Consider the following 27,927-nt stretch of genomic DNA (forward strand, 5'->3'; position numbering starts at 1 on the left):
TGCGCAGCTTTTATTTGGCTGACTCAGAAGGAGGGGCGTATGGAAGGGGGAAGGCAGGGCTAGGGCGGTAGGCAGTGTGAAATGGCTGTAATGCCGCTACTTTTACCAGGCTTTGAGAAAGACTCCACCGGCAGGCAAGGCGGCTCAGGCTACAAGAGTATGTTGCTGCACTGAGCAACACAACGCGTTATCAAGAGCAATTGATTCTTTGTTTCATGTGATATAATTGATACCAATCACAAAAAATTCGCAATTCAGCCTTTACATTGAGTAACTTTTGCAAAATGGTGCATAAAAAATGAACTGGATTGTTTTCCTGAATTCATTATCATATTTCATTGTTGCACGCTAGACTTCTGGTTTTGTTTAAACTAAATTGACAAGGTTGTTGCAGCAGACAATTTAAAACAATTTTATCACCCTTATTTACGAATGAATCTACATTATTTATCTCAGTGCCTCGGCACTCTGCACGTTGCATTCAGAATGTTGCATGCGAAATCTAAGCCTAGCTCCCAAGGCTGGCCAGTAGCATCATTCATCATTTAGCACTCGTTGGGTGACACAGACGGCAGCGCAGTATGTGAAATTAAAAATTTCTACGCACAGTGGATTTAGGTTTTCCCATGCAATCACAGGTTACTCACAAGGAACTCAATTCCTCTCGGGCCACACACCATAGAAGCAAATGAAGCTCTGCATCAGAAATCGAAACTGCAATTGCAATCGACAGAGATAAGGTGTTGTAATAGCTTTTTGCGCGGATGCCTTTTCCTTTTTGGTTAAGACTGAGAGCTTCATATCTTGGGAAATGGTAAAATTAATCCTCCTTCTAACATTGTTATGCTTTTTGCATCATTCCATTGTATTCCACCTTTCAATCATTTTTATCTACGGGGCTCTATGGACCAAGTGCACATATGCAGTCGCAAATATAACATCCACACACCTTTTCAACATTCATCTTGGGCAGCCGCCAACTGCAGACAAACATTTTTCGCAAATTAAATGAAAACACCCGACGATATTGGGGCAACAGCTTCCACCGCTTCTAAGGGAAGCTTAAGTTCGTCTTACCACATTGTTTCTTTCTTTTACTCTACTTTGGAAAAGAGATGAAAAATTTATAAATTATGCTTTATAAATTTTTCGAATATATCACCATAAAAAATCTTGAAATTTTCAGATTCGTGCCTTTTCAGTAAACTCAGTCATTGGTTTTGCACTCATTTTTCATCCACTTACTTTGCAATTTATTAGTCAGAAAAACAAACGCAAACAATATCTAGCAGAGAAAACAAAAACCAAACGAAAACAAAACAAGAAAGAGCCCTCCAAGCTGAGTTTGTCTGTAGAATCGTGTGCCAAAATTTGAGACGAACAAAGCATTTTAATGAAATTAGTATGCTCATCCTGCACATACTATTGAATCGGGTTCGAACTTCGCAGCAGCTGTTAAGCCAATATACATTTAAAAAATGTAAACAAAATTAATTAAAAACATCGAGAATAGTTTAAAAGGCCAATAGAGCCATATAGGTTTACACCCAGCATTGTTACATATATTAATAACAAGAGAGAATGACAGCTCTGGAAAGTTGAAGCTTATATACCCTTAAAATAATTATATGTACATACGTAACTACATACAGATATGCTGGTGAATACACAATAAGAACACTATTAAAAACGACAAAATGATGATATAATTTCTTTTCTAATGTGTTCATCAAATTTTTGTTCTGTTCCCATACTTTACATAGTTGTCTGATTTTAAAAAATAAATTAAAATAATTATATGTACATACGTAACTACATACAAATATGCTGGTGAATACACAATAAGAACACTATTAAAAACGACAAAATGATGATATAATTTCTTTTCTAATGTGTTCAAAAAATTTTTGTTCTGTTCCCATACTTTATATAGTTGTCTGATTTTTAACTTACATTGTTTTGACCAAAATCAAGATAAATTAAAAATCAAAGCACAGAAAAGGCTAATGTTTATGAGATTGACGACTTTGGGTTCTTTAGATCCTTTTACGTACACATCTACAAAATTGGCTATTAATAAGAGCTCTGCCGCCTCCGTTTTTAGTTGTCATGTTAAGTATATTTGTTGTTTGTTGGTGGTTTATTTTTTTGTTCATTTTTGGTCATGCCGAGCACCGAGTGTTAATGACATCTGGACAGCGTGAACAAGTTTCGGGACCCGAAGTGACTCTTTTTGGTCTTTCTGTCAAGCATTGAGAAATGTTTGTGCATGAGAAATTGCCGGCCTGAGCCGCTGCAGTAGACACATAAATTCTCATTTAGCATCGTCAAATTAATGACTTCAAAATGAGACCTATCTGCCGCTCCTCCGAACCCGCAGTAGCAGAGATTCCGGGAAGACTTGTTATTACGGCCCAGCTGATCGAGCGCTTACAGGTGATGAGCTCATTACTAAGTTGGAAGTGGAAAATCTTGTCGAGCAACTTACGCGGCTGCCGGCCGGCAAGAGAGCACCAAACACAAATATGTATGCATGTATGTATAGTTATTGCCTAACGCACTATTATGGCGTGTGTTTGCTAGGTCCATTTATTTTCCAGAGAATTTTAGTTGCGTTTAATCTAAATATCTAATGTCAGCCGGCGGCAAAATGAAAGGCAACTTGTCGAGATTCTTTTTACGAATTTTTTATGAGCCATTTTTATTTCGTCTTTATAGTAAACAAATTAGATTGCTACCGAATGAATCTTATTGAGTAAATAAAGTGTGTATGTAAATTGATATCATTATGTGTTTAATATTATTGATCAGCAACAAACGCGGAGCGGATCTTGACGTTAAAAATTGTCTGGCGCACATATTCATGAAGATTTTGATATGCTTTTCAATACATACATATATATGTACATGCATACATACAAGTCGGGAAGTTTCTGTGTTACTCATACATTGCTCATATTCCAAAAAGAGAATCCGTTCAAATCCGTAAAAAAAAGAGTTAAACTATACCAAAATATTAGAAGGTATATGCAAGCCTTTTTTTTAGTGCTGTGGTAGTAAATATATAAAGGCACGGATGTTATTTGCGAAAAAAGACAAAATACTTTGTCACCTAACCGATACAAAACACTACCAATGCAAATTAAAGAAACGGAACCATTGTTAATGCCTGATTAGCATGCGACTATTAATAGAAGCGACTGAATGCAGGGAGACAGCTCTAAGTGAATTTTGCGGCACGTAGACTGGCCAGCACCAGAGCGCCGTGTCTGGAGGAGATGGATGATGACACTTCGGTCGTGCTCCCCGATACCTCACACAATAATTAGCAACGAAATCACGTGCAAGTAGGTGGCTTTCGGGTTGCGGGTTAGCAGCTGCCAATTTCAATTAAAGTCAAGAAGCAGTCAGCAAACTGGCCTCTCTGGTCTCTCAGGAGGAGCCTTTAACGACCGCCGTGACTAATTACAAATTAAATTGACAGAAAACGTGTTTAACGTTCTGCATTTACACATTCTACATTATTTATGATTCGGCCCTTTTGCCAGAAACCTTTTAAAGGCCCTGGAAGGTATAATCCGCCAGGTCACCTAATGGACAGTTCAGGTTTCAGCCCAACGCCATGGCTTTTGGTGCAACAAGTTAAGCCGTTGGTGACGTGTTGAATGGCCTGAGTTTTAGGAGCTGCACCTTTGACAACCGCATATATGCACAAAAGTAGTATATGTATGTGTGAATGCCAGCCAGCTTGGTCCTTGCACCCACACTAGCACGAAGCACAGATATCAGCAATTAGTTGGCTGGCTTTGCGTTTATATCTTTTAACCTTTTCGTTTCTGTAGAGCTAAAACTTAATCCGGTTCATTTGCAGTTCACAAAGTTTTCACTTGTCCGGCTGAATAGAAAATATGAGTTGAATCGGACCAAAATTACACTGAAATATGCGAGAAAAAAATCTATAATTTAAGGAACTTTGAACATTTTTTCATATACTCTAAATTGGGTAAGCCGTCATATAGTAACCTGAATATCACTCAGATGATGGGTTATAAAGGTTACGTCAAGGCTGCTGCTGGGAGTCGTGGAGTGGCCATCAAATCCATCCAAACCCGCAGAATAGGGATATATCAGAAGAACTATTAAAGCCAACCTTTCTGCAGCTTGAAAGTGTGTATTCGCCCAAGTTTGACACAGTTCTGACAGATTTTCTCCTTTTTATGAGAAGAGCGTGTGTTGCTGGGTGCGGAAAACAGTGAGACGACGTGTAGTTTTAATTAATTTAATTTCATGCTCATAAAACGCCAAACAATGTGAAAAGCTCCTACACACACACGGCGGGGAAAAACGCGTAGCCGTGCGGAAAAGTTGCTATGGGATTTTGATAGAGATTTACAGAAACGAAGCGGGCCGAACTGTGCCCAGATGAAAGCTCTAAAATTGTCCTGTCAGCGGGCTGTCCGCCTGCATATGACGCAGAGCGTAATTAACACGCCATCCACCATCCTGTCCACCTAAATTTGTCATATGAATTGCAGCGGAAGTAGTTATTGAAAAACCATCAGAAAGGGGTCTGTACCCTTACGGTCTTAAGTAGAGATCGCTGATCCAGTGAGTCAAAAGCCAGTGATAGACAGCAATTAAAGGCACTTAGTGCGTATCCGTGTCACTTAGTTGATTACAAGACTGCTTTTGAATTTGATGTGCTTGACTGACTGCTTTTCTAGGTTGTTTTCCACGAGAAACTTTCATACACAAAAGTAGATCTCACAGTAAAATAAAAATTCAAGGGCCTATTATCGTGGAATGGAGCAAATATTCTTAATGCATTTTGACTCCAAATGTGTTTGTCTGCTGATTCGCATACTAAGCACAACCGGAGAAGTAAGAATCGAAATATAAGACCACTACTTTAGAGAAAATATGATCGCAAGCATCATTATGTTCAGCAAATACATAATTTAAAGCTTTGATATGTAAAACTTTATTCCATTTGACTCTAAAGTATACAATACATTTAAATCCGAACAATAAGAGCACACGCTAGTTATTTTAGTCGTTTTCCAAGTAATCGAAAATGAACAAAGGTTTTTTTTGCTTACATTATTTTCCAACTCATACATAAATATTTAGCTTCAGAGGTTCCTTTATGCATAATGTTTTTTCTATCTGATGATCTAGAATGCTTTGTCAGACTTTTCTTTTGCGAAGCTCAATCCTAAGCGATAGTGATACAGGATGCAGTCTGGCATTTGTTTATATTTTCTGCGCTGAAAGTGAAAAATGTATGCAGCGTTCTTTTGAGTTATGGTGAAACTTTTTTATTTAGGCTCTGAAAAACTACCGGATTTGTAGATCAAAAACATATTATCTCTCGAATAATTAATTATTCTAGTACTTGGATCACTTCAATTAGAAAATAGCTGATACTTATAATAGGTTTTAATTTTCTTTATATAAATATGTTTTGTAAGTGACAATATGACAAAAAAAAATTTTAGCCACACCCTAACGTGCTCAAATATGATATTTCTTCTTGAATTTACTATTTCAAATAAATTTGAAACCCTTTCGTATACCCACCAGCTATGTAACGGGTATCTGATAGTCGGGGGACTGTTTAGTGGTATTGTCAATTGCAATTCTTATTCTGTGATTAATCTAATTCACAGAATAAAAGCTGACATGGCATATATCATTCGCTTCTGCTGGATCTCGAACATCGTTAGCGCAATTTTCCTATTAGCAACGATACCAGTTTGGGGAGTAAAATCTTTTGTTGGCATAATTTACAGTTTCTATTTGCGGTCAATTAAACATCCATCTTGGCTCGCTCTGATAATCCAAAGTGATGACGTTGCTTCCGTGCCACCGAGACAAGCACCCACAGCATTTGGCATACCTCCAAGCAACATGCATAGAAATTCTCGGCAATCATTCCCTGTATTACCAACAAAATAGCTCTGACCAATGCCACCTGTTGAATAAAAGTGCCTGGGAGTTCTGTCAGGCCTTCGACTCCCCCCGCCTTCCTTCTGAATTGTCACCATCAAACGTCAGTCAGCCAGTACATACACATTCTTCCATGGGACAATGTAGAGCTGTAAGCCAACGTATTAGGAAGATGCTACATTCTGGCTGGCAAATGAAATGCACAAAATATGCGCCATTTATAATTTTCCCCACTATAGTTCGTACGTGGGGCGTCTCCTTAGAAATGTGGCGAACATTTTGAAGCAACAGGCAAGAGCCGCAGTCTGGCGTTCATACTCGAGAAATCCGAAGACATTGCACACTCGTCTTAGTTAGGAAAAGGTGGATGTGTCTTGTCCTCCCCCACTTCCTCGACCCAAGACAAAATCCCCTGGCCACAGTCAATTGCGCGCTAATTTAGCGAGGCCCGCACTTAATAATTTCTTTTCATAATTGAGTAAAAGACAGAAAAAATAAGAGCAAGTGGAAAATAAACGTGATGGGAAGTGAACCGGTGGGGCACACACCAGCCATTGCAAATGAAAATGGGATTGCCGGGGGAGCTTGAAGAAAATATCTATTATTGCGAGGGCTGAGCGAGAAGTTTTCCAAAATTAATAAAAATAATATTTGTGGATTTTGACGACAATCAGAATTATCAAAATTTGTTGGTCATATCGATTTGAACTGCTCAAAAGTTCACTGATTTATTAAAACACACACTAGAAATTCAAACCCTCCAGACGCTTGCATGTTGCTACTTAATGAAAGATGAAAGATTCTGAATCCTTGATCAGCATCATATAACACACTCGTTGTGTTTGACCGATTTTTAAAATTTTTTTTTAAATTTTTTGAGTCTTGTATTAATTATTTTAGTTTAACTACATATAAAAAACATATAATAGCCACGAAAAAGGATGTCTGCACCGTCCTTTAATTTTTTACAAACAAGTTTACATTGAAGTTAGGTAAACAAACGAGTTTTGTTCATACTTGCAGTGCTTAACAAAATAAATAGGGACTAGGAAGGAGATACCCAATAAACCAAAAGAGACACTCTATGGTCCGTTTATCCCATTGTAACAAATGCCATCTGCCCAACTTATGCCAAATTTGCTGGCAATTAATTTCCAATTACGGGGCCTATTGATGACACTTTGAGCAATGACTTAATTGGGCATTGGTTACAAACACCAAGAGAAACAAAAGCCCCATTTCCACACATACGCCAATGGAGTCAGGAAAGACATTAGCAAAACATTATGCGTTTGTCGATTAATCAACTGTTCAAATATAAGCAGTTAGGGTTGTGGTTTTCCTTCTATCTTCGGCTTGTTTAACTAATTTATAGGAGTTTTATACAGGGTGCGAGTGTGATCCATTCTAAATGGGGGAATGATTATTGCAATATAAAAATGCGCAACTGGGGAAAATAAATTAGCCGTTTTCGGTTGCTCTTGTTGGTGTTTTTTGTTGACGGCCAAATAAATCTTAATTTGTATGAAAATCGATTATGTTGCGCATTATTAATTACTTAAAAGGTATACGGAAATAAGCAGGAAGTTGGCCACGTTCTGCTAGTTGCCGTCCCCCCGGGATAATTAATAAATAATTTAATGGCCAAAATATTTCCGACTTACGTTTTCTTTTTCCTCGTAGTGCAAACTTACCTAAAAGCAGAAGAGAGAAACGAAAAGTTAAATTTCATTGTAAGTAAATATGATTTGAGTATTATATCGGCATTGAATTAAATTCCAAATGGAAAATTTATCAAAACGAGGGCATAAATCACTGACAAGAATGTGTGAAAATTAATGTAAGTTTTTTGTTATATGTGGCTCTGTTTATACACTGTCAGAGGGTATATTGATTTCAAACGGGTGTGTAACATAAATTGCATGTCCTTCTGTCCTAGTGTCTAACTATTCGTTTATCCGTGCGCTTATCTTTCCTTTTCTATGCATCTAGTTACTCAGTCTTGCATGCAATTTTCACAAGTCTTTTTTTTCAGGTCGTATACATATATGTAAGTCAAAACTCGATCGGACCACTATATAATATAGTAGGCGTTATTTACAATATATGATTTTTGGTTTAAATTGCTTAAAGTCGGACGAGTGTATCATATAATTGTCATTTGAATGGTCGGAAAATAAGTTGATAGTAATAAAAATGAAACCGTAGCTTTGCTCTCATTCGAAATACACGTTTTTTATATATATAATTACTGCAAGGGTATATTAGCTTCGGCTTGCCAAAGCCAGCCTCCTTTCTTGTTCTTTGTTAAATTTATTAGTGTCAAAATGTTAACAAAAGCGGAGTATCCCTTTGGTCAGAACGCAGGACAAAGCAGGGAATTTATCACGCAACCCCCACTTATTCCCAGGCTTCGCCCCCAACATATAAGAATGATAGCTTGCCCAGCTGTGTGTGGTAGCCACTGTAGGCCCATTGGACTCCTATGTGTCTCATAAGTCATTTCGCAGAGCTCAAATAATTCATAATCGATTCTCAAAGCGCTCAGCGCTTTTCGACTCCCCCTCCACCAACGCTAAAGTTTGCTCTGGAGACAAGTTAGATTGGCTAGGCAAAAAAGGACGTCCGACATTTACTTATGAAAATCAAAGTGAGTCTTGGGATTGAAGAAAGGGGACAAAGAGCGGTGGATGGAGGTCAAGAAGTCGAGGTAATGGCTGGAACAAGACAAACAAGGCACGCTTGCTGAATTTCTATTAAGCCAAATAACTCAAAAGTAATTGCCCGGGAGTTGTCGAGGTAGCAATTGCACTCTGTTACCCAAGTAGCGCCCGACCATGAACACTCTGGGATCATCAATATGTGCACCTTAATGGATGCTTAAATAAATTATAACTTCAAATTGCGATTGCCAAGCGCTCTTTTGCCAGTAGCGGCACGTACAACTAAATACATTACGTTCATCAGCAGTTGTGCAAAAATATTTACACGTGATTCGCCACCCTTGCAAAGACACAAAAAAAACCTTGTTTCCCGGTTTTCGTATTCTCTGAACGCGGATACCAATTGCCACAGTTGGAACAGCAGATCTTTAAAATTTTATTTTCCGCACTTCACTTCGAAAGAAGTATTTTCTCTTACTATATAAATAGCTTATTCACTAATTTTGCAACGCGACATATATCCTTTGCTGCTCTATCTTAAACACCGTGTGTAGCTCAACCGGTCGGTTAATTCGTCTACGCTTACGCAATAACGACGATCCAAAGCTCTCTGATCTTTGAAGACGCTGGCAATTTAAACAGGTTAACAGTGGCTCTGACAGCGAAGGCAACCTCATTGCACTCCAGAACGGAATCGTTTAGCAACGTGCTGCAGGCAAAAGAAGCTAAATGTGCCACGGAGACGAAGGAGCTAGGACTTGCATATAAATTGGCGCACGTGTGAAACCTATGAGGAAGAATATTGTTGAAAGCCGAGCCACAACTCGCACACAAGCTAAGCCCGCACTACCAACAGCACGCGCAGAGTGGGTCAAACGTGTGCCTTTCAAATGCTAAATGGACATTGCTTAATTCCATATTCCATGGCCTCAAGGAGCTCTCACACTGAGCTTGTGCAGCTGAGCCATTATAATAGCTCATTATGCTGCTGCTGCCTCCAAAAGTTCATTAGCTAAAAGGCAGTCGAACCCATCATTAAGCTGATGCACTAAGACGGAGTTGAAGATTCTGGTAAGACTTTTGTCTGCTGAAAGCTGCACATTTATACAGCATCTATCCTTATATCGCAATAAGTAAAAATATTGCCCTAATTAAACTCATAAGTCGTAAAAGTGTTCGATAGGTTTTTCTAATCTATTTAATACATCAATATCTGAATCGCACATTAACTTGTCTTTGTATCGGCTGTGTGAAAAATGTCTTTAGGTTTATTGGACATTTATATTAACCACACATTCACACTCTTTGATATATAAGTATACATTTTTATTGTTAAAATTTTTGTGTCGTGATCTATTTTTAGTTTGGCGTCAAGTGCATAACTTGGCCACGCTCCAACCAAACGACCCGTCCAAAAGTCAACCCACGCTAAGCGGCTAAAGAAAACAATACTTAATATAAATCTTAAGTATACTATTTCCCACAAATGCTTAATTCATTTTTTATAAGCCACAAGTGCTAGTGGATTGAAAATTCCTAATTTAATTGAATAATTATGAACCCTTTAGAAATCGAGATTGGTGATACTGATCAATGTTTTATTTCATAAAATGGATTTAGGACAAACAAATGCCAGAAATGTCAATTTTTGTGGAAAGACTATTTATGTGATGGCAGTTTAGAAAGGGGATCGTGAAGATATTCTTAACAAACGCATTTGTCTTTAAATGCATATATAAAAAAAACAAGTATACCCTAATTACGATTGGGCTTTACCTAAAATACTGACTAAACACACGAGTATATACATAATATGTGGGAATTTAAAATATATAGACTGCTAATACAACACAATTGAGAGTGCATATATTTATATATGGCACGCTGAGAAATTGTAGTGCAAATATTTGAAATTCAATTGCAACGGCAACAAATGAACTATTGTACAAGGAAATCAAATTGAAATAAATAAAAATATATATATGTATACACATATACGAATAACTGGCAGCGCACTGACGAGGCTTTTCTTTGGTCTTGCAATGATAAATATTTAAGGAATATTTCTGACCAAACGGTCTGACAGACAGACAAAATAATAACATTTATTTGATGCTTTTTCAAAACAACAAATGTTTTCAAATACTTTTGCATTTTTACTGTTGACACTAGAGAAGAATTTGTCTTAAAAGTACTTACAATATTAGTTTCTAAGTTTAAAATAAAAGAGTGGTGTTCACTTACAAATTTTCTCATGCTCACAACTGTTTATACCAACCACAATTAACTTACCTAAAACGAAAAGATGGGCAAAATAACGTTTTTTGTTTGGTTCAGTGGTAAATACAAAGATAATCTTGTATCAATATTATTTGTTCTATTATTTAAATAAAGGGGAAGTACAATAAGGCTAAAGATAGAGATCATGCAAACTTCCGTTGCCAGCAGCAATTGGCAAACAATTCGTAAACTGCTGACCCTATTTTTATACTTCTGTTTATTTTCGGTTGTCGTTTTCGAGTCGTGTTTATTTATACGAGCACTGGAAGATTTCTCTTTTAAGCGAGCACAAACAGTAATTAATGTTATAACATCTAACACAGAGAACCCATACTACATACATACACACATATGCATTAACCAATGTACCATTTTTTTTTATATTTAAAATGTTATTATAATTAAGTAAGTAATGTTGAGGTCATTATAACCATTGCGTTTTTGCGCAAGCGAGATAGATTAATTTAATTAACGCCTATTACTAGAGCTTAACTACAGTAACTATAAAGTGTGCAAGCTTAAAGTCGTTATAATCCAAAGCTAAGCGCTATCCGTAAGCTCATTTTATTATTAATTTAATTTAGTTATAAGTTCATCAAAAGATAGGAAATAAATAAAATAAAGTTATAATTAAAGAAATTGATATAAAATGTATCATTTTTAATTTATTTATCCACTTATCTACATAACTACACGCCCACCTTCAATTGGCCCGTACTCGTGCAAATATTATTGCCTACTTAGAATAAGTTTTGCACATTTAATATTCATGACTAAGGAAAAGAACAACTTTAATAGTACGACCAAATGGATGAAAGGATAAATTGTCGCTGTTTGGCAACATGCCCGATTTCGGATGACATCGAGATAGAAAAAATCCCAAATACTTGGGGCTCACAATGGCAGAAATCCCAATTATTTAGCCAAACATGTGTTAGCTGTAGCAGTGTCGCATGCTCGGCAATACCTAAGATACGCGTGCTTTGGGAGCGATGACAATAGCAACAACTACGAATGGTTTCCATCGGGCAAAACGACAACCGGCTATAAGTCAAATTGAAATCTGGTCAGCAGACCAAGAAATTATATAGCCTGTCTATAAAATACTCAAACAAGCAAATGCCGAGCGAGAAATGTTATTTATTTGAAAAAGAAATTTAATTGAAATCACAAATAAATACTTTAGCAAATATAACCTAGAAACTAAAAACAAATATGCCAGCGAATGCAAAGCAAAAATCAATTTACCTTTGTAAAAATATAATAAAATATTAAATATCGCACAAGCATAAATCGTAAATAGAAATAAATACTTCAAAGAACAAATCAAGTAATGCAGGATCCAATGAATTTTATACAATTACGTCAGAAGAAATTCTTTTTTAAAAGAATGTATATTCTTTGTCCACAAAAGTCACACATTGCACCGAAAACCAGTGAACAATGCAACGCCACCAGCTTAATCTTCGTTACGCTAACTAAGATGTTACCTTGGAAATTGATATAAGGGATCGAAACAACATCAACTGTAACAGCAAAAGCTGAAACTTTGGCAAAAATTTCAGCTACTGTGCAAAAACGGAATGCAATGCATGAAAGACAAATTCTACAAGACGGAGTAAGAGCAAGAAAAATTGTACAAGGAAATACTTAACGCAGGAAGAACCCGAGGAAAAGAAAGGCGGAGAAACAAACACCGAGCATAAAACGGCAAGAGGAATCCTGGGCGAAAATCCCAACCAAAGACAAATGTGGGTCGAAAGCGCAAAGTGCAACAACTTGCACGCACTGGGAAGACGGGTGCAATGCAGCAAAGTGAAAGAAAAGTGCAGTGCTGGCAAATGCAAGTCGCACGCGCCTCCGACAGAAAATGTCCAGATGGAAAACAAAAAGCAAAAACTGAACTTCTTGGCACTTGCTACTGCTGGCTGGGATTGGTTGTCGGCGCGCTGGAAACTTCTTGCCACCCCCAAAGCACGAATTTGTTTTTGTCGGTGTCTGTGTCTGTGTCTAGCGCTGTCTAAGGCTCCTTGAACAACTTAAGTGAAATTTAATGATTTCTTTACAAGCGAAAAAGGAAGCAGCAACAGGTGTGGCTTATTTTCACGGCCCCTGCTGCTCAGCTAGTTTGTTGAACTAAAGTTTGTAATTTTAATGCTGATAAGATTCCAAAATAAATCGGATACGGTTTTTCGTTATCGTCTCCTGAACAGAATCATTAAAGTTAGTGGTACTTGAATTAACAATGTAATAATTGTTAGGAAGGAATTATTGAGATTTAATTATGGAAGTAAATCATATTAAGCTTATTTATCAATACTGTGTACATTTATTATACATTATTAGTTATTATACATATAATATCACATTACGTTCCGAAGCCCAGAGAATACTAAATATTATAAATTCTCCTTTTCAGTTTATTGTCTCATTTGTCCATTGGGGTCGCACTGTGAGGGCTCAATTTCAAATGACGCGCTCTAGGTGATGATGCCGTCGTCATCGTATATTAACCCACTGTGAACATCGCATCGGAACAGTTTATTTCGTTTAAGAGCAATTGAAATAAATTCTAAGGCAAATGGCCTGACTGTGAAAGACCGAGCAAACAAGCAGCGGCAAACAGCCCCTCGGCAACTCTCAGATTTTTGTCTTGCTCGGCTAATGTCTAAATGCACTTAAAAGTGCTGAGGCCATGTAAATGGTATTCCTCCTCTCCAGCTCCTAGGCATAAATACCCTCTGTTGCCATCCGCCCACTAATGTCGCATTTTGTAGTTGCGCTTCAGCTCTTAATGACAGCTTGGAGAGCTTGAAACAGTTTATTCTCATCCAGACAACTGAAATGGAAAACTCGTGGGAGTCGCTTAAAAAAAAATAATAGAGCTAAATCGGATGATCTGTCATTTTTTGGCTGTGAAAACATTTTTATCCAAAGCTTGACACTTAGCTGGGCTACCAGCTGTTTCATTACATACTATTTTGCATTTGATCATGATTGCAAACAAGAATTAAAAGCTCATAAATATGTAAAGCTAAAATGAAACATGAACAGAAAAACTATTACCTGCTACGAAGTTTGAGAGTCTAATAAATATAAGCCTTGCGAAACCACCAAAAAGAAATTTCAGTTATTGGTGAATTAAAAATTTAAAGGATTTGTATAGAAATTAATTTTCTGGCAGAACTTTTTTATTTTCAAATGCAAATGCCTGAAACACATCCAAAACGAAACGTACTTTATGAAGTACGCATAATTTCTTTAATACGTGTCACACAGTCGAAAAAGCTCAAGAAGCCACCCCACTGTCAACGTCTAAATTTATGAATGGATTTAAGCGCCAACTGCAGATATTAGAGTAAGACTTGAAATAAAAGAAAAATCATAGATATATGTGTATATATAGATTTATGTGATAAGACTTGCAGCTGATTTACTCACCCACTTTAAAGGAACCCACACATGTGGAGTCGTTTTCAGCAATGGCACCTTCTGTTTATTTAAAATGATTATAGCGCGGAACTAGAGCCATAAGAGAATGAGAACCGAAAAAGGCAACCAACAAGATGGAATATAAAACTACTAAAAATAAGTATACTATATCCGATATGGTTATTTTTATAAGAGGTCTGTCGCTGATAATTTATGGGAAGACAAAATCACTTGAATTCGGGCAACTGGGTGACGAATGGAAGGATATCCATAGAAATTAATTTTCTTGGTCAGAGCACTCTAATAAATTTGCATTTGACATTCACCTAAGGCTCAGGGATTAAATCTTATCTCATTGGATGTCAACAAAAATATTTGATATCTCTTTGATCACTTTTAAAACATATATGCATACGAATTTATTAAACAATACATTCTATGCGCTTTGTTGGTTTTGCTGTGGGTGACTTGACTAAGTCTAAACACTTTAACACTGTACACGGCACGCGTTCGCGAAGATGGTGCTGTTGGTTGGTGGCGTTGGTTTGATGGTGCTAGTAGCAGTAGCTGAACTAGTAGAGAGGGGAACGTACAAGCGCCTGTAAGAATCGAAAGAAAACAGAACAATTCCCATATGAGACACAAATTTATGTATATAAATATATATTCGAAGTTCTGGAGCGGTGTTTCATTTGTACACATATACATTCATAATGCAAGGCATGATCTTGGGTAAGCTTGCACGAAGAAAGAAAATATAGGTGGATATATGCAGAGAAGAGGCACAGATATAGGGAGGTTAAGGTGAAAATAGGATTGATTTGCTTTTTAATGCAAAGATGAACTTAACTTAACATTGATTGTAAAAAAACGATTATCTATGGTACAGCGTAAGTATATCCATAGAATATTTCTTTATTATGAAAATGCCAACTTTTTGTTTTAATGTTTAGAAAACATTTTAAAATAGCTCACACCCACGATAGTACAGAACGAACAGGCGAAGAAAACAACAGACAGCCAAAAACGAAAATGGATCCAGAGATTGTGCATGGGATGAAATTGGAAATTTGGGCTATAAAACTGTTTTTAGGGACAAACAGAAATATACATATGTACATATATATTGAGGGTGAGCCAATAAATAAATAACCTAACCAAAAAACTGCAAGCCCAAAGAAATTTAGATATGTATATGTTTAAGGAATTTGAATTTTGTTGACAACCGTTTACTGTAAGCTTTAATTTTTGTCGAACTCAAGCTGGTCAAAAAATTCTAGACCATTTGGATAAAATGTTTTTTATAATAATAGTCAATTTAAAATCCGGCAAATAATAAAGCTAACCTAATTTCTTATCAATCAAACGCGAACACTCGCAGACAGTCACACACTATCTCACTTATCCATCCAGAAATCGTGTGCGGTATTTAACGTGTCTATCTTGTACATATTTGACACATACGTGCAGTCCGATAAAAAATAACGTTCTACACTTAAAAATATAGGAACCCTTAAGTGGTTACAAGATTGTAATACCCATTGTAATGAAACCAATTTATTTTTGTAGTGTAATATCCAAAAATTTTTCTCCTGGGTCTTTCCCTGCGATTATACAGTGTGAATGAGCACCGGACCAAATTGATGTGTTCGCCGGTTTGTGGGTCATTTGAGCGGTCTATTATGCGGCAAATCTTCTCAATGATGCGTGCCGCACACATGCCACATATGCTCCGTAATATGACAGACCGAATCACCGATACTCACGGGCTATGTTCATTTGCATGCACATCAACACCTTAACGAATGGACGCATTACCACTTATCCTGCCCCTCAAATGGGGTCGAGAACTAAGCCAAATAAACTAATCCATCACACTAAATATCAATAAACATTTGTGTTTGGGTCCCGTCCAATATAATACGCGAAAATGAGGATGATGTTTCGGATCCGAAGATTTATTATTTTTTCATTTAAATTCTAAACGTGTGCGTTGAATGGTCTTTCATGTTTTACGAGTTTCGTCTGGAAAATCAATGAAAATTGTTTCCCAGACATAATTAAATCTCATATTTGTATTCACCTAAATATATTTTTGATATTACCGACTTTTAATGGTGAGACCCATTTCATCAATCCTAATTAACTTGGCCTTCTCACTAGTGTGAGTTTACCTAACTATTTGAATTGAAAAGTCAAGGGCTCAAACCGGTTTAAGTTACTTGACATACGCACGTTTTCTTCGCGTTTGTCAGAGAGCCAAGCTGGAAAAAATGAGCATCATTAATCATTTGAAGCAGAGCAACTTCGCTCTCTTTTGGGTTACGCATGTGCGTTAGTAAATTTGTATAGCAGCCATTGGCAATAATCAACAGAGTGGAACACAGAGATCCCCAAGTATGGGGAGAACAGTAGTCATCGCAGCACATGAAAGCACAGATTGGAGTAAAACCCACATGGAATAACTACCAACGATGTTTGCTTTAAGAACTCGAAAAGGAGGCAAAAAATACTCTTGATTAGACCGACTATTAGATATCCCATGGACTCACATGGTCTTACAAACTAAATTACTTAACTAAATTACCTACATTCCTAGGGTAGAGGGTTATGTCGTTTTAGTTTTAAGATGAAAATTAAGTCCTAGCTTGAAAATGGCTATATTAAGCAGATGTGTCACCAGTTTGGTATACCCGATGTGAAAAGAGGGTAGCAAAACCACATGTATACAGATACAATCGCAAACACTTAAAAGCAAGAGAGCGGGACCCGAAGCTCCGAAAATTTGTGCTCAAGGTCAGGCCCGCTGAAATTTCGAAACTGGGCATTCAACTTGATAATTTATGAAACGCGTTTGGGCAAAAATACGAGTAGGGAAGGGTACGCGTATAACAACACAAGCCCAAGACCGAAAACGAATCGAAACCCAGGGCAAAACGCGCAAGCGTGGCCCCAGAATGTATTGCTTGGGACAAAGGGAGACGGCAGATTGTCCAAACTTGGAGCGTGGAGTTTCTGTCTTTGTCTGCCAGAACGATCCGATCCATTGATCGAGATAGCTTCCAGTACGGCTTTATTCTCGGCGCAGTTTGCAAGGGGTCTGAGTGACCGTCATAAATTTTCCCTTGATGATTTGATTGCTGCTGCTTTAGCTTTTGTAACCATTTTGTGCCTGCTTCATCCCCACCGAAGTTCTTTCAACCCAGTGACTCAGTTTGAATTGCAGTACAGGTAAAACGTGTTTCAGCTTTTGCTTCTGTTTTGTTTTAATAGATTTTTTGGCTTGCATTCACCCTTGGCAGTGAAACAAATGGATTTTAATGTGGCGTGTAAATTTGGTTATCCAAAAGAAACAAATAAGACTTTTGTGGCGGGCAAGAACTCATTTCTGTTAATGACTGATAAGCGAAACTAGAAACTAAAATATACTGCCTGATAACTATATACTTAAAAAAATATTTTTTTTTTTTTGAGTTTTTAAATCTTTGTTTTGTGAGCCCACCTATGCTGGATTTTACTGTTTTTTCAGCTATAATGATGATAAACCTGATTTAATATACCATCAGATACACAGTTCATTCACTCCTTAATCAGTACAGAATTAACAACAATGTTTTTGTGATCATTTATTTCTCTAAGTGATCTAACAAAATTTACGGAGAGAAGTAGGTGGCAGGCGGGTGGCGGGTGACAATGAGTACTGGACTGACAAATTGTTGTTCAACAAATTGGTGACTGAACGCAGCGCATGCGGACGCTACATTTCATTTACTTTCGATTTTACACAATGCGATGGGTGAGCACAAACAAATGTCAGGGAGTAGGAGCAGGGAAGGTGGCTGCCGGAGGAGGAAGGCGGAAGAGCGGCGCGCGGCAGGGGCAAACTGGCATCGAAGAGAACTGGAGACTTCTACTAAATCCAGCACTCGCAGCCACAGCCAGACGCTAATTTGATATTTTAATGGCTTTTTGTTTGCAAATTACGCTCGTCTTGGCGTCGAGCCACCCTGCACATCTCCTGACGCCCGACCGTATCATTGCACAGCTACCAACTCTCCCCCTCCGAACACTTTTAAACTGAGTCGTTTGTGTCTAAAATAACGGCGCTAGTTGTACGACACTGGTTACTGGATCCATGTGTATATTTCCCTTAACTCTGATTTCAAAATGAACAAGACCCGCAGAGAGTGCTATGCGAGTGCAAGTGAGTGTGTGGTAAAAAAAATAGCGAAAAACCGTGCACTTGTTAAACCTATTTAGTTATTTACAAACAGTTGGAATTATACAAGTACATTTTCGCAAGAAATCATCCCAGAATAGAAAAAGTTTTAAAAACAATACTGCCATTTAGCGATTAATTTAAATTACTCCAAGCTAAAGAATGGGTGTAGCAGTGCGTCAAAGGAAAAGTCACCCCGCACGAAAACGTGGTAGAAACCACAACGAAGCAGAGAAGGCTCGCAAAGTGATGGCGTGGGTTTAAAAGGATTGCTGGTTAACAATTTATTAAAATAAAATTGGGCATGCCAATCAGAAAGCGAAATTGTGCGAAAAAGTAATGATCGGTAATCACAGTTGACCAAATAAAAACGTTAAGCGTTGCAAATGATAAGTCTTAGTGATGAGACCGAAACAAGTAAAGACTGAAGCACTGTACAGAGGAATTAACAATATGTACATCGATTTTCACTAGAGTAAACACAGGATTATTATTTCATGATTTCATACGAAATTACTGTATAAGACTGTGGCACATTTAAATGAACTTTCTTGTAAAGCAAACAAAATAATAACTGTAACCTATTATTTTCTAAAGTATGTGCAGGCCCTCAGCTATTTTTTATTAAGGCAACTGGGAAGGCAAACTAATTACCCAAAGGGTACCGTAACAAATGAATTTTCTTTAAGGTAGTAAAAAAAAAGTAAAGCAACAAAGTGCAGTCCTGAACAATGAATGCCAGACCAAAACAGCGAGATTAGTGGATAGAGAGGGATTGACGAAATGTGTGGGCTACAGGTAAAAGGAGCATAAATCGAATTTCGAAACAGGCAAACCAGAGTGTTAAGCAGTAATGGGAAAATGTATTAAAGATTAAACTAAAAAAACACGTATAATAAGTACGACTTACAAATCGGTGAGCAGGATGTAGAAGCTTGCTTTCTTGACTTTGATTTTATCCGTTTAATTTCGAGTCCAAGATACAAATCTTTTTTTTGTTTTGATTTTTTTGTTGTTTGATTTGCACACTTTAATAATTTAGTCACTGGAAAAGACGTAACCAATTAAAAAACACTTTAAATTAAAAAGTAAGCAAACAAAATCACTTGGAATCTCATCACTACTATAGTGTGATGCTTCTTTCCATTTGTCAAAAATTGCAGTGGATTGCAGTGAAATAATGGAAATACTAAAAATTTAAGTGCAATTAAATAATTTTAATAATGACAGATTAATACATTTAGGTAAATAAACACTTCATAATGTGAATTTTTTTTTAATTCTCAGATTTCCACCACTATTATTGCAATAATATGGTTATAAGATTTATGCCCGATATTATATTGGCAGGTCGCGAGTTATATGCAATATGCAATTCGGCATTCTGCACAGCTACATATTTTTTGCTGGCAAAAAAAGCTGGCAACCACTACACATCTCTTTTTACAAACACACACAACCACCAAAGAAGTCCGCGTGATTTTGTTTGGTTTTTTTGCTGGACCCACCGGGTGAACCGCCCTAATCGCCGTCTCTTCGCAGACCAGGTGATCGCACCACCAAAGGAAGCTGCACCGCCGCACTGTCGCGGCACAAGGAACAAAAACACGAAGGCAACGCGTTGCTCACGACGAAGGACAAGGAGAGACACGAAAAGCTAGAACTAACGGGACGGGAGCGAAACATGGAACAAAAGGAAATAGTACCCGAATGTCAAATTGAAACTGGGTGGACGGGCGACTTTTCCATTTCCAGAGACCTAATACGCAAAATCCGACTATTACCGGGCGATAATTGCGCACGTTTATTTCCCCGAATTCGTCAGCTGCACGTTTGGCGGCAAGAGCTTTGTTCGCGCACCTCCCTTTCGGCTTTGTTCATAGGTGATTCGGGCAAGCAAAACGCAGTTTAAGTTAATCCGTTTAACTCTTTGAGTAGACCACCCGCGCTATTGTTTATTGTCGGCCGCAGAATATGTATTGAATACAATTTCTTAGTGCAATTTACCGCTACGATCAAATGTTTAACTCGAGCCGCTCTCTTTCCGCTTGATCGTATAGTGGCTAGAGATGGGGAAACATCGATCGAACTGACCGACCGATCGATATATCGATTGCTTTTCTGACGACTGCCGATGATTGCAGGCGTTAGTGTCTTCTGCCTGTTTTTGTTCTCATCCTCTCTACTCACGGCTTACCCGCTCGCTGTTAACCGTTAGTGGCGCTCTTAAAATTTTGAATTCTACATTTAACCTAATGAACTTCTTTGGAACTAAAATGATTTTTTCTACCGCACATGTTAACTGATCGCAGCAAAAATGTACTAACAAATAAAGTATACGACCCGCCTTTTAGTCGAGACTCCAACCCTAGCAAATATGTTAGATAGCGATTCTTATTGCTTAAAAATTAAAGTATATATTTTCAAACGTTTTTTTTTTTATTGGTTTTACCGAATCTGACTTTTCCGGATTTTACAATTGTACAAATACTCCTTTTCAAGTGATCAATACATGCTGTACTACTCAAATTAGTTCTTTAATGTATTGGATATAAAACAAAAGAAGGCAATTTAAAAAAGTGTCGGTGCTGGTCGCAGAAGAGCTTAACGAGCCGATTTTCCACATGCGATAGCTCTCACTCTGCGGCAGTTGGCGTCGAGTAATTACAAAAGCATTCGAACGAATACAGTGAGCAACAAACGCCGGCGGGAGCAGTGCGTCGTTCGAGCAAGCGGCCGCGATCGTAGTGTGGAATCGAAATAGAAATAGAAACAGAAATCGAACCAACAGAGCTAACAGCACGCGGCACGCGGAAAACGGGTCGGACAACATAGCAAAACAAAACCCAATTAAAATCAGATATTAATAGAATAACCAAAGTACACAACAACAAAAAGGTTCGGTTTACAAGTGAATACCCAATATATTTATACCGTGTGCAACAATGTGGTTGGGTATCGTAGGTATTCCCGCAAAGAAATGTTGCACATTTGATTTTAAATGAATGAAACCCGTCCATAAAATGTTATTTTATTAAATTCAACCCGTAAGAGCAGACACCCAAAAGGAAAATTCCACCTGAAGTGGGGAGGGGGTTGAGGGCTGTCAGACTTTAAGTAATTCGCTAAATTTTTGCCAATGGACCCGAAAGAACATGGCCCACAAGCCCACGATCAAGTCTAAATGCATATTTATGTATGTATGAATGTACCCACTCTGGGACACCAAACGAGCTGAATTAAATGTTTTTTGTTTGTACCCGTTAGGCACCAAATCAAAGGGGGAATATCATTTTCTGCTTATCTGGCGCATAAACAAGACATTGCTTACTAAAAGATCGATGTCATTTTCCTAGAAAAAGCTCTAAAAGAACACGTGCTTAAAATTTTGTATGCAAGTCTTTTTTGTTCGTGAATGAATGGAAAAATTTAAATATATATAGATTTAACTAAAATGACCTACGACTCACTTATGTAAATGTGAAAATATAAAAAAAAAATCTTTTAACCATTTTATCTTTCTTAGAAAAATACCACGTGCTTTAAGATATTTAAAACAACTATTTTCTGTTTCTGAACTATGGCTTACATTATGAAATGAATTTAATAATTTATAGTTTTAAGTAAAAGGAGGTAATACTCACTGAAGCAACAAATTATAAAACAATACATTTTTTAACCATTTTATCACTAGGCCAGGGTATTGATAACAAACTTTAACATATTCATATGTATGTATGAATAATATAAAATATATGTATGTACATACTTGAAGTGATAAACGGGTCAAAATTATTTATAAATTTTGTCCATGGCGTTGCTGAAGCCGTCAATTTACACACGTATATGTATACGTATCCATGCATATTATCTTCATATTTACATTCATATGAAGATGTATAAATAGAATGTACAACCACTATTTCCCATAGGACGTAACAAGTGCATTTAAAATTGGCGTATTCTTGTGCATATGTTTTTTGGGATGTTTAGAAACTTGTTATAAGCTATATCTAATAACAATAACTAAAAAATTAATATTTTATATAAAGCTTCATCGTATTTAAAGTAAGTTCTCATGCTTATAAAATATATGTATATGTAAATACTAACATACAAAATTAAAGATAAATATGAGCTTACTAAGCGTATGTTCTGTTTAAAAGTATGTCGTAGGGGTCGCGGAAATAATGTCACTCATATGCAACGGTATTATTTACCCAAAAATATATTGCAAGATATGCTAGAAAATGTTCCGTATATTTTAATTGCAATATAAACATTTTATTTTATATATGGCTACTTAGGTATCTTCATGGCTTTTTATTCAAAACTGTTTTTTTTTTATAAAATTGTTTAAATAAATTGTCTGGTTTTTCCAATGTAAAAACTATACAAATGCTCTTATTTTGAGAGAGGTGAATATAGAGATTGTAGGTGGAAAGCAGACTATTGGCAGTCGTCCACACGTAGCCAACTATTGAAACAATTGAAAAGAGTGTGCAAGTGTATCTAGGTGGGACCGAATAGTATCTTGTTAGCTGCGCTGATACAATTGTAAATGCCGAGATTTATATTCACTTTTTCGCCTTTTTTTTACGTTTGTATTTGTTTTCGTTGCGTATTATTGAGGAAATTTGCACACTAACTGAAAACGAGACTTGAGCTCAGGCAGATTGCCAAACAACAGGAACGCAGACAGAAAAAAATCTGAAAAATAACAAACCCGAAAAATATCTAAAATAACAAACAAGGGAATTTCATGGAAGCAATATCCGGCCAGCGAGAGATGAGGGGGATGCTAAATGTATTTGCCCAGTCGAAGTGCAACAGTATATATATACATACATACATATGTACATATGTATGCTGGCAACTCCATTGCAACTTAAATTGGTAAAATGGGGATACTCGGCAGATTCAAAAAAGGACATCTCCTAGGTTAGGTTGGTTTAATATGATTATAAATAGGCGTTCACAATTAGTCTTTTGAGAGCTACATATGTATATTAGTAGAACCTATTACCAAAATTTAGCCAATTAGTACTTCTTCGACAAAAATCCTTTTTGTTATTTTTTGTGAAAATATTTTTCAATGTCATGTTTTTTTACATCCAAATAAAGTGCCTTCGTACTTCTAATTTTTGGTTAAAATTCATATCCTTTATATACTATTGAACCAAAACAGACAACGAAATATGTATGCTAAAATTGCATTCTTAATTACCGTCTTACAGAGGCTGCCTATAAACCAAAAATCCAGTTGTATTTTAAAAAAGGAAAATGGATGACATGGAGGAGATTCCTAAGAAGGGTAACGTTAAATAAAATGTGTCACGGAAGTCTTACATATTTTATTTTATTTGACAGTGCCACGCTTGGGGCTGCGACACCTGCAGGCAGGTCTGCTCTTCTATGGACTCGCGGCGAACACCGTTTTACAGCTAAACGTAAGCGTGGCAGTGGTGGCGATGACCAACGGAACTACATTGAACAATAGCGACCCGCCCGTGGGTAAGCGAAAAGTTAGCGCCAAGCACCCAGCTCACCAGTTTCCCCACCCACATTTTAGCCCTACAAGTGGTCGGAGGAGAAGAAGTCGTACATCCTGTCGAGCTACTACTGGGGCTGCGCTCTGGCCCAATTCCCAGCTGGTTATCTGTGCAAGCGCTTTGGCTCAAAGGCGGTCCTCTTCTGGGGCACGCTGGGATCATCCCTACTTAGCGCTCTCACAACCTACGGGGTCTATGTAGCCGGCTGGAAGGCGTACTGTGCGATTCGTCTGCTGCAAGGGCTTTGCCAGGTGACATGGCCCTGCATCCACCAGCACTTGGCTAACTGGTGTCCCACGGCAGAGCGAACGCGTCTGGGAGCGTTTGCATATACTGGCTTTGATTGCGGCAATGTGCTAGCCATGTATGGGGCCGGTATGATAGCCAGTTCATCGCTGGGGTGGCCTGGGATCAGCTACTCGGCAGCCGGCTTGGGCCTGATTTGGTGCGGCCTTTGGCTGCTTCTGGGAGCCAATAAGGCAAGTGAGGCCCGGTTCATAGGGGAGGCGGAGAAGGCCTATATTGTGGGGGATATCCAGCGATCAGAGAGGAAGGAGCCTAAAAAAATGGAGATTCCCTGGAAGGGCATTTTTACATCTGTTCCAGTCTACGCCCTTCTTTGCGCCCGTTGTGCTGACAGCTGGGGATTGACCACCATGCAAACCGAGTTACCTACATACTTAAGCGGTGTCTTGAAGCTCGATATGGAAAGCAATGCGGTTTTTTCGGCTCTTCCTTTCCTGCTCATGTGGGTAATGTGCTATGTTTACTTGATTATTGCAGATGTACTGCTGCGAAAGAAGTGGATGAGCTTGACAACGTTGAGAAAGACCTACACGAGCATAGCTCTTTGGGCGCCGGCCACCATAATGCTTTCGCTTGTTTTTGTGGGGGAAGGGCAGAAGACCTTGGTCCTTGTTTTGGTAACCCTCAGTGTGGGTGTCAGCAGTGCAGCCACTATTGGGAGCGAACTGAATACGATTGATTTATCACCAAACCACGCTGGCATCCTGGCCGGCCTCATGAGCAGCTTCACCAATTTGATGGCCCTGCTGACGCCCCTTGTGGTGGGCGTTTTAGTAACGGACCCCGGTCAGCGGAGCCAGTGGCAGGTAGTTTTTAGCCTGGCTGCCGGAGTTCTGTTTGCCGGCAATGTGATTTTTTTGATCTGGGGGACTGCCGTGACCCAACCATGGAACGAGTCCAAGGAATCGCGGCGGGAACTAGAGCCGGAAGAGAAGCCCTTTCAGCACACTAAGCTGGAGATAGCAGCTGATAATTCTGATGGCAACGTGGTAGGCTTAAAACTGAACTGTACAAGCCCTTGAAAAATATATTCAAGTTCTCGATTTTTGTTTCTGAATTTTTAAAAACAGACACTGCTTGTGATTCATCGTGTAGGGCAAGGGTATTGCTTTCATAATTATATATATATTTTTGAACTAAAAAAGTGCATTCCTAAAATACATATATTACTCCTGGAGAAACGTTCGGAAAATTACTGTTTCTTTTTTTATCATATGCTGCCTATGCGAAACGAAATTCAGGATGAAGAACTAAAGGCAACAAGGATTATAAAACACCTTTTATAAATTTTATTTGTAAATGGCGCTGGGTCAAATTGGTTTAATATTTCCCAGACTTTTGAATTTGAATTTTTGAATTATTATTGTACAATATAAACAGCTTGATATTGTTTTGGGAACTGTTTCATAAACTTTTACTGTCAATTTGTAATCATAATTTACGACCTTCTAGGACTCTAAAGCGGAATAAATTCTTCTCTGTCCGGCTTAGAGAATTTCTACCCTTTTCCACCATTCTTTCTGGAAACACACCTGAGCATAAGGCAACTTAGATCCAGAGTCCTTTGTAAAGAAGACATTAAACCACCTAACTTCTGCCAGGAATCGCATAAATAAATAACAACAGCTGCTCACTTTCCGGTTGCAAAACAAGCGTGTTGTGTTTTGTTGCATATTTATAGGCGCATAAAATATTGTCGTTTATTTTTAATTTAATGACAAGAAATTTGTACGGCCTCCCTTCTCTTTTCATCCTGGTAATGGCCTGTAGCAATTGCAATCTATCTTCCTGTTTCGCTCTCCATTTACGACAAAGCAAAGCAATTACAAAAACAAGTATCACATGGACCAGAAGCGATAATCAGCAGGGAGACAAGGCTTGGATCCACAGATAGCCAGAGCACACCGCAGCCGCCACTTTGGTCAGCGTGCCATCTGTCAATGGTTCATCCTAGGGGCGGGCGCGTACGCCGCTGCACTTAGAAAAATGTTGTTACAATATAATTGTAATAACAAAACAAGAATACATACATACTATAAACTACTATCATGAAATTTGAGTTTTGAGCTTAACTAAATCGGAAGTTTAAAGGAAAGCAATACAAAAATAATTGTAGGAAAGTACAAACCTTTATAGCTGTATACGTTCTTTATATTGTTTATCATCGCGAATGTTATGGTCAGTGTAGTTACTGTTTAGTGCGCTCCGGCACGTTGATAAAACATTTCGCTTCGTTACGTTATATTTTATTTTATTTTATTTTATTTACAAAACGCACGCAGTTTACTTCCCCTCCACTGCCCTCCATTTGTATACGCCGCTTTGCCCATCAGCGGGGACCATCATTTCGGTCATTATTTGGTTACGTGCGCTAAATGAGACGCAACCGAGACACGCCCATCCTCCACATTTGAATTACGTGCGTGAAGATTACGTTATTTATAACGGTACCGACCCCCTGCACTCACTTTACCTTTTCTCACCTTTCAGACATCCCTGTATATGTATGATTTGCTTTTTTCGCGCAGAGCCTTTTAGCGAAAATTAAATGTTACGTTTAAAAGTTAACAACTAAAAGCGGCTAATGATGCTGGCAGGCAGTACATATTCCGCCGATTTGCTTGAAACTCGCCTTGCAACGGGCCACATTCAATTCTTCTCTTCTCGAACTGCTTTAAGTGCCTAACGCGGGGTCCTAATTAAAAGGAGCCCTTTGCGCACTAAGAGAATTAAATTATTATATACTGTAGTTTTTTGTAACTTTTTTAAAGTATTATTCCTTCTTGAGCATTTACTGCAGCTTGAAAACATATAATTAAATTAATTCTGTCTTTATTGTTTTTTAATTAATTACTATTATATGGGTTTTTAATCTTTACATTTCAGTGTCTAATACAATTTTAAAGAAATTAATTTTATAAAATATATATAAAATCTTGTAGAACTTTTTATTAAATATAAACATTTCACTTATTATCCTTTCACAATCTCCAACTGTCCAAAATAACAACTCCTTTCGTTTAGTGTAAGTATGTGTATATAAAAAGAAACTTTAACTTCAAGTCAAACTCAAAGGCAACACAAGCCGAAAACTTTTCTGCATCCCTTCCTCCTGAACATGTTGCACGTTGGCAACTTTTTAGGCACCTGGACGCGTGTCTGCCGAGCGTGGCAGCTTCTAATTAATGTGCTCTTTCCCTCAAACTTTTAACAGTTGCAGCACTGCTGCATCAGCAGCAGTATGTTCTCCAGCTGCACCTCAAATTTAAAAAAATGCTTTTATAGATTAGCAAGGATTTAATTTGCCGGAAATATGTAGCTGAACTGAATAATCTCAGAAGCAGATAATTATGATCTTATAGCAACATCATATATATGTGTGTGCTCAGACAGATATAACATTCCCATACAGAAATAGAGTATAGACATAGGATACCAAGCTCAGAGCAAATCACTCAGCTTCAACTCATTCACCGAGTCGTTTTCTATATTGAGTTAAAAATTTTCATTTGCTGCATGTGCTTTA

General features: G+C 37.8%; 2 protein-coding genes and 2 long non-coding RNA genes across 12 annotated transcripts in view; 1 reads left to right on the forward strand and 3 right to left on the reverse strand.

Moving 5' to 3' along the window:
* The window catches only part of LOC6539060 (polypyrimidine tract-binding protein 1), a 130,490-nt gene extending 109,888 nt beyond the window's left edge, over positions 1-20,602 (reverse strand). The window contains exons 1-4 of one of the 6 annotated variants that reach the window (XM_039376656.2): positions 20,052-20,602; positions 19,454-19,588; positions 10,857-10,904; positions 7,614-7,643 (exon numbers count right to left, since the gene is read on the reverse strand). In XM_039376656.2, the coding sequence (XP_039232590.1) occupies positions 7,614-7,643; positions 10,857-10,868 (42 nt within the window). In that variant the 5' untranslated portion in view covers positions 10,869-10,904; positions 19,454-19,588; positions 20,052-20,602. Of the gene's footprint in view, positions 1-7,613; positions 7,644-10,856; positions 10,905-14,333; positions 14,924-19,453; positions 19,589-20,051 lie in introns of those variants that run through there. The other 5 variants (XM_039376659.2, XM_039376658.2, XM_039376660.2 and 2 more) reach the window with 5 other exon arrangements.
* LOC120322016 lies at positions 1,854-7,607 on the reverse strand. Its single transcript, XR_005561763.1, has 2 exons — positions 2,489-7,607; positions 1,854-2,429 (listed from the first exon to the last, which is right to left on the reverse strand). It is a non-coding gene; the product is annotated as an uncharacterized LOC120322016 (long non-coding RNA).
* LOC6539061 (putative inorganic phosphate cotransporter) lies at positions 17,399-25,593 on the forward strand. Of its 3 annotated transcripts, none has more exons than XM_039376663.2 (4): positions 17,399-17,555; positions 23,781-23,857; positions 23,914-24,053; positions 24,116-25,593. In XM_039376663.2, exons 2-4 carry the CDS (start codon positions 23,827-23,829, stop codon positions 25,421-25,423), a joined length of 1,479 nt encoding a protein of 492 aa, XP_039232597.1. In that variant the 5' UTR covers positions 17,399-17,555; positions 23,781-23,826; the 3' UTR covers positions 25,424-25,593. The 3 variants fall into 3 exon arrangements, with proteins under 3 accessions (XP_039232597.1, XP_039232598.1, XP_002099563.1); XM_039376664.2 differs by lacking the exon at positions 17,399-17,555 and adding an exon at positions 21,207-21,441 and having other exon boundaries at positions 23,914-24,057; positions 24,116-24,401; XM_002099527.4 differs by lacking the exon at positions 17,399-17,555 and adding an exon at positions 21,212-21,441.
* A 465-nt stretch (positions 25,594-26,058) lies between these two features.
* LOC120322017 lies at positions 26,059-27,256 on the reverse strand. 2 transcript variants are annotated; one of them, XR_005561765.2, is made up of 2 exons: positions 26,432-27,256; positions 26,059-26,373 (listed from the first exon to the last, which is right to left on the reverse strand). It is a non-coding gene; the product is annotated as an uncharacterized LOC120322017 (long non-coding RNA). The 2 variants fall into 2 exon arrangements; XR_005561764.2 differs by having other exon boundaries at positions 26,059-26,378.
* Positions 27,257-27,927: the final 671 nt, after the last annotated feature.

This window comes from Drosophila yakuba, chromosome 3R (genome assembly GCF_016746365.2).
Source record: "Drosophila yakuba strain Tai18E2 chromosome 3R, Prin_Dyak_Tai18E2_2.1, whole genome shotgun sequence".
Taxonomy (NCBI): Eukaryota; Metazoa; Arthropoda; class Insecta; order Diptera; family Drosophilidae; genus Drosophila; species Drosophila yakuba.

Excerpts from the sequence above, each read along its gene's own strand:
- LOC6539061 (XM_039376663.2), top strand. The coding sequence starts at position 23,827 with ATGGATGACATGGAGGAGATTCCTAAGAAGG. Across the intron at positions 23,858-23,913 it reads GGAGGAGATTCCTAAGAAGG|TGCCACGCTTGGGGCTGCGA; the intron begins GTAACGTTAAAT and ends TTTATTTGACAG. Across the intron at positions 24,054-24,115 it reads TGAACAATAGCGACCCGCCC|CCCTACAAGTGGTCGGAGGA; the intron begins GTGGGTAAGCGA and ends CCCACATTTTAG.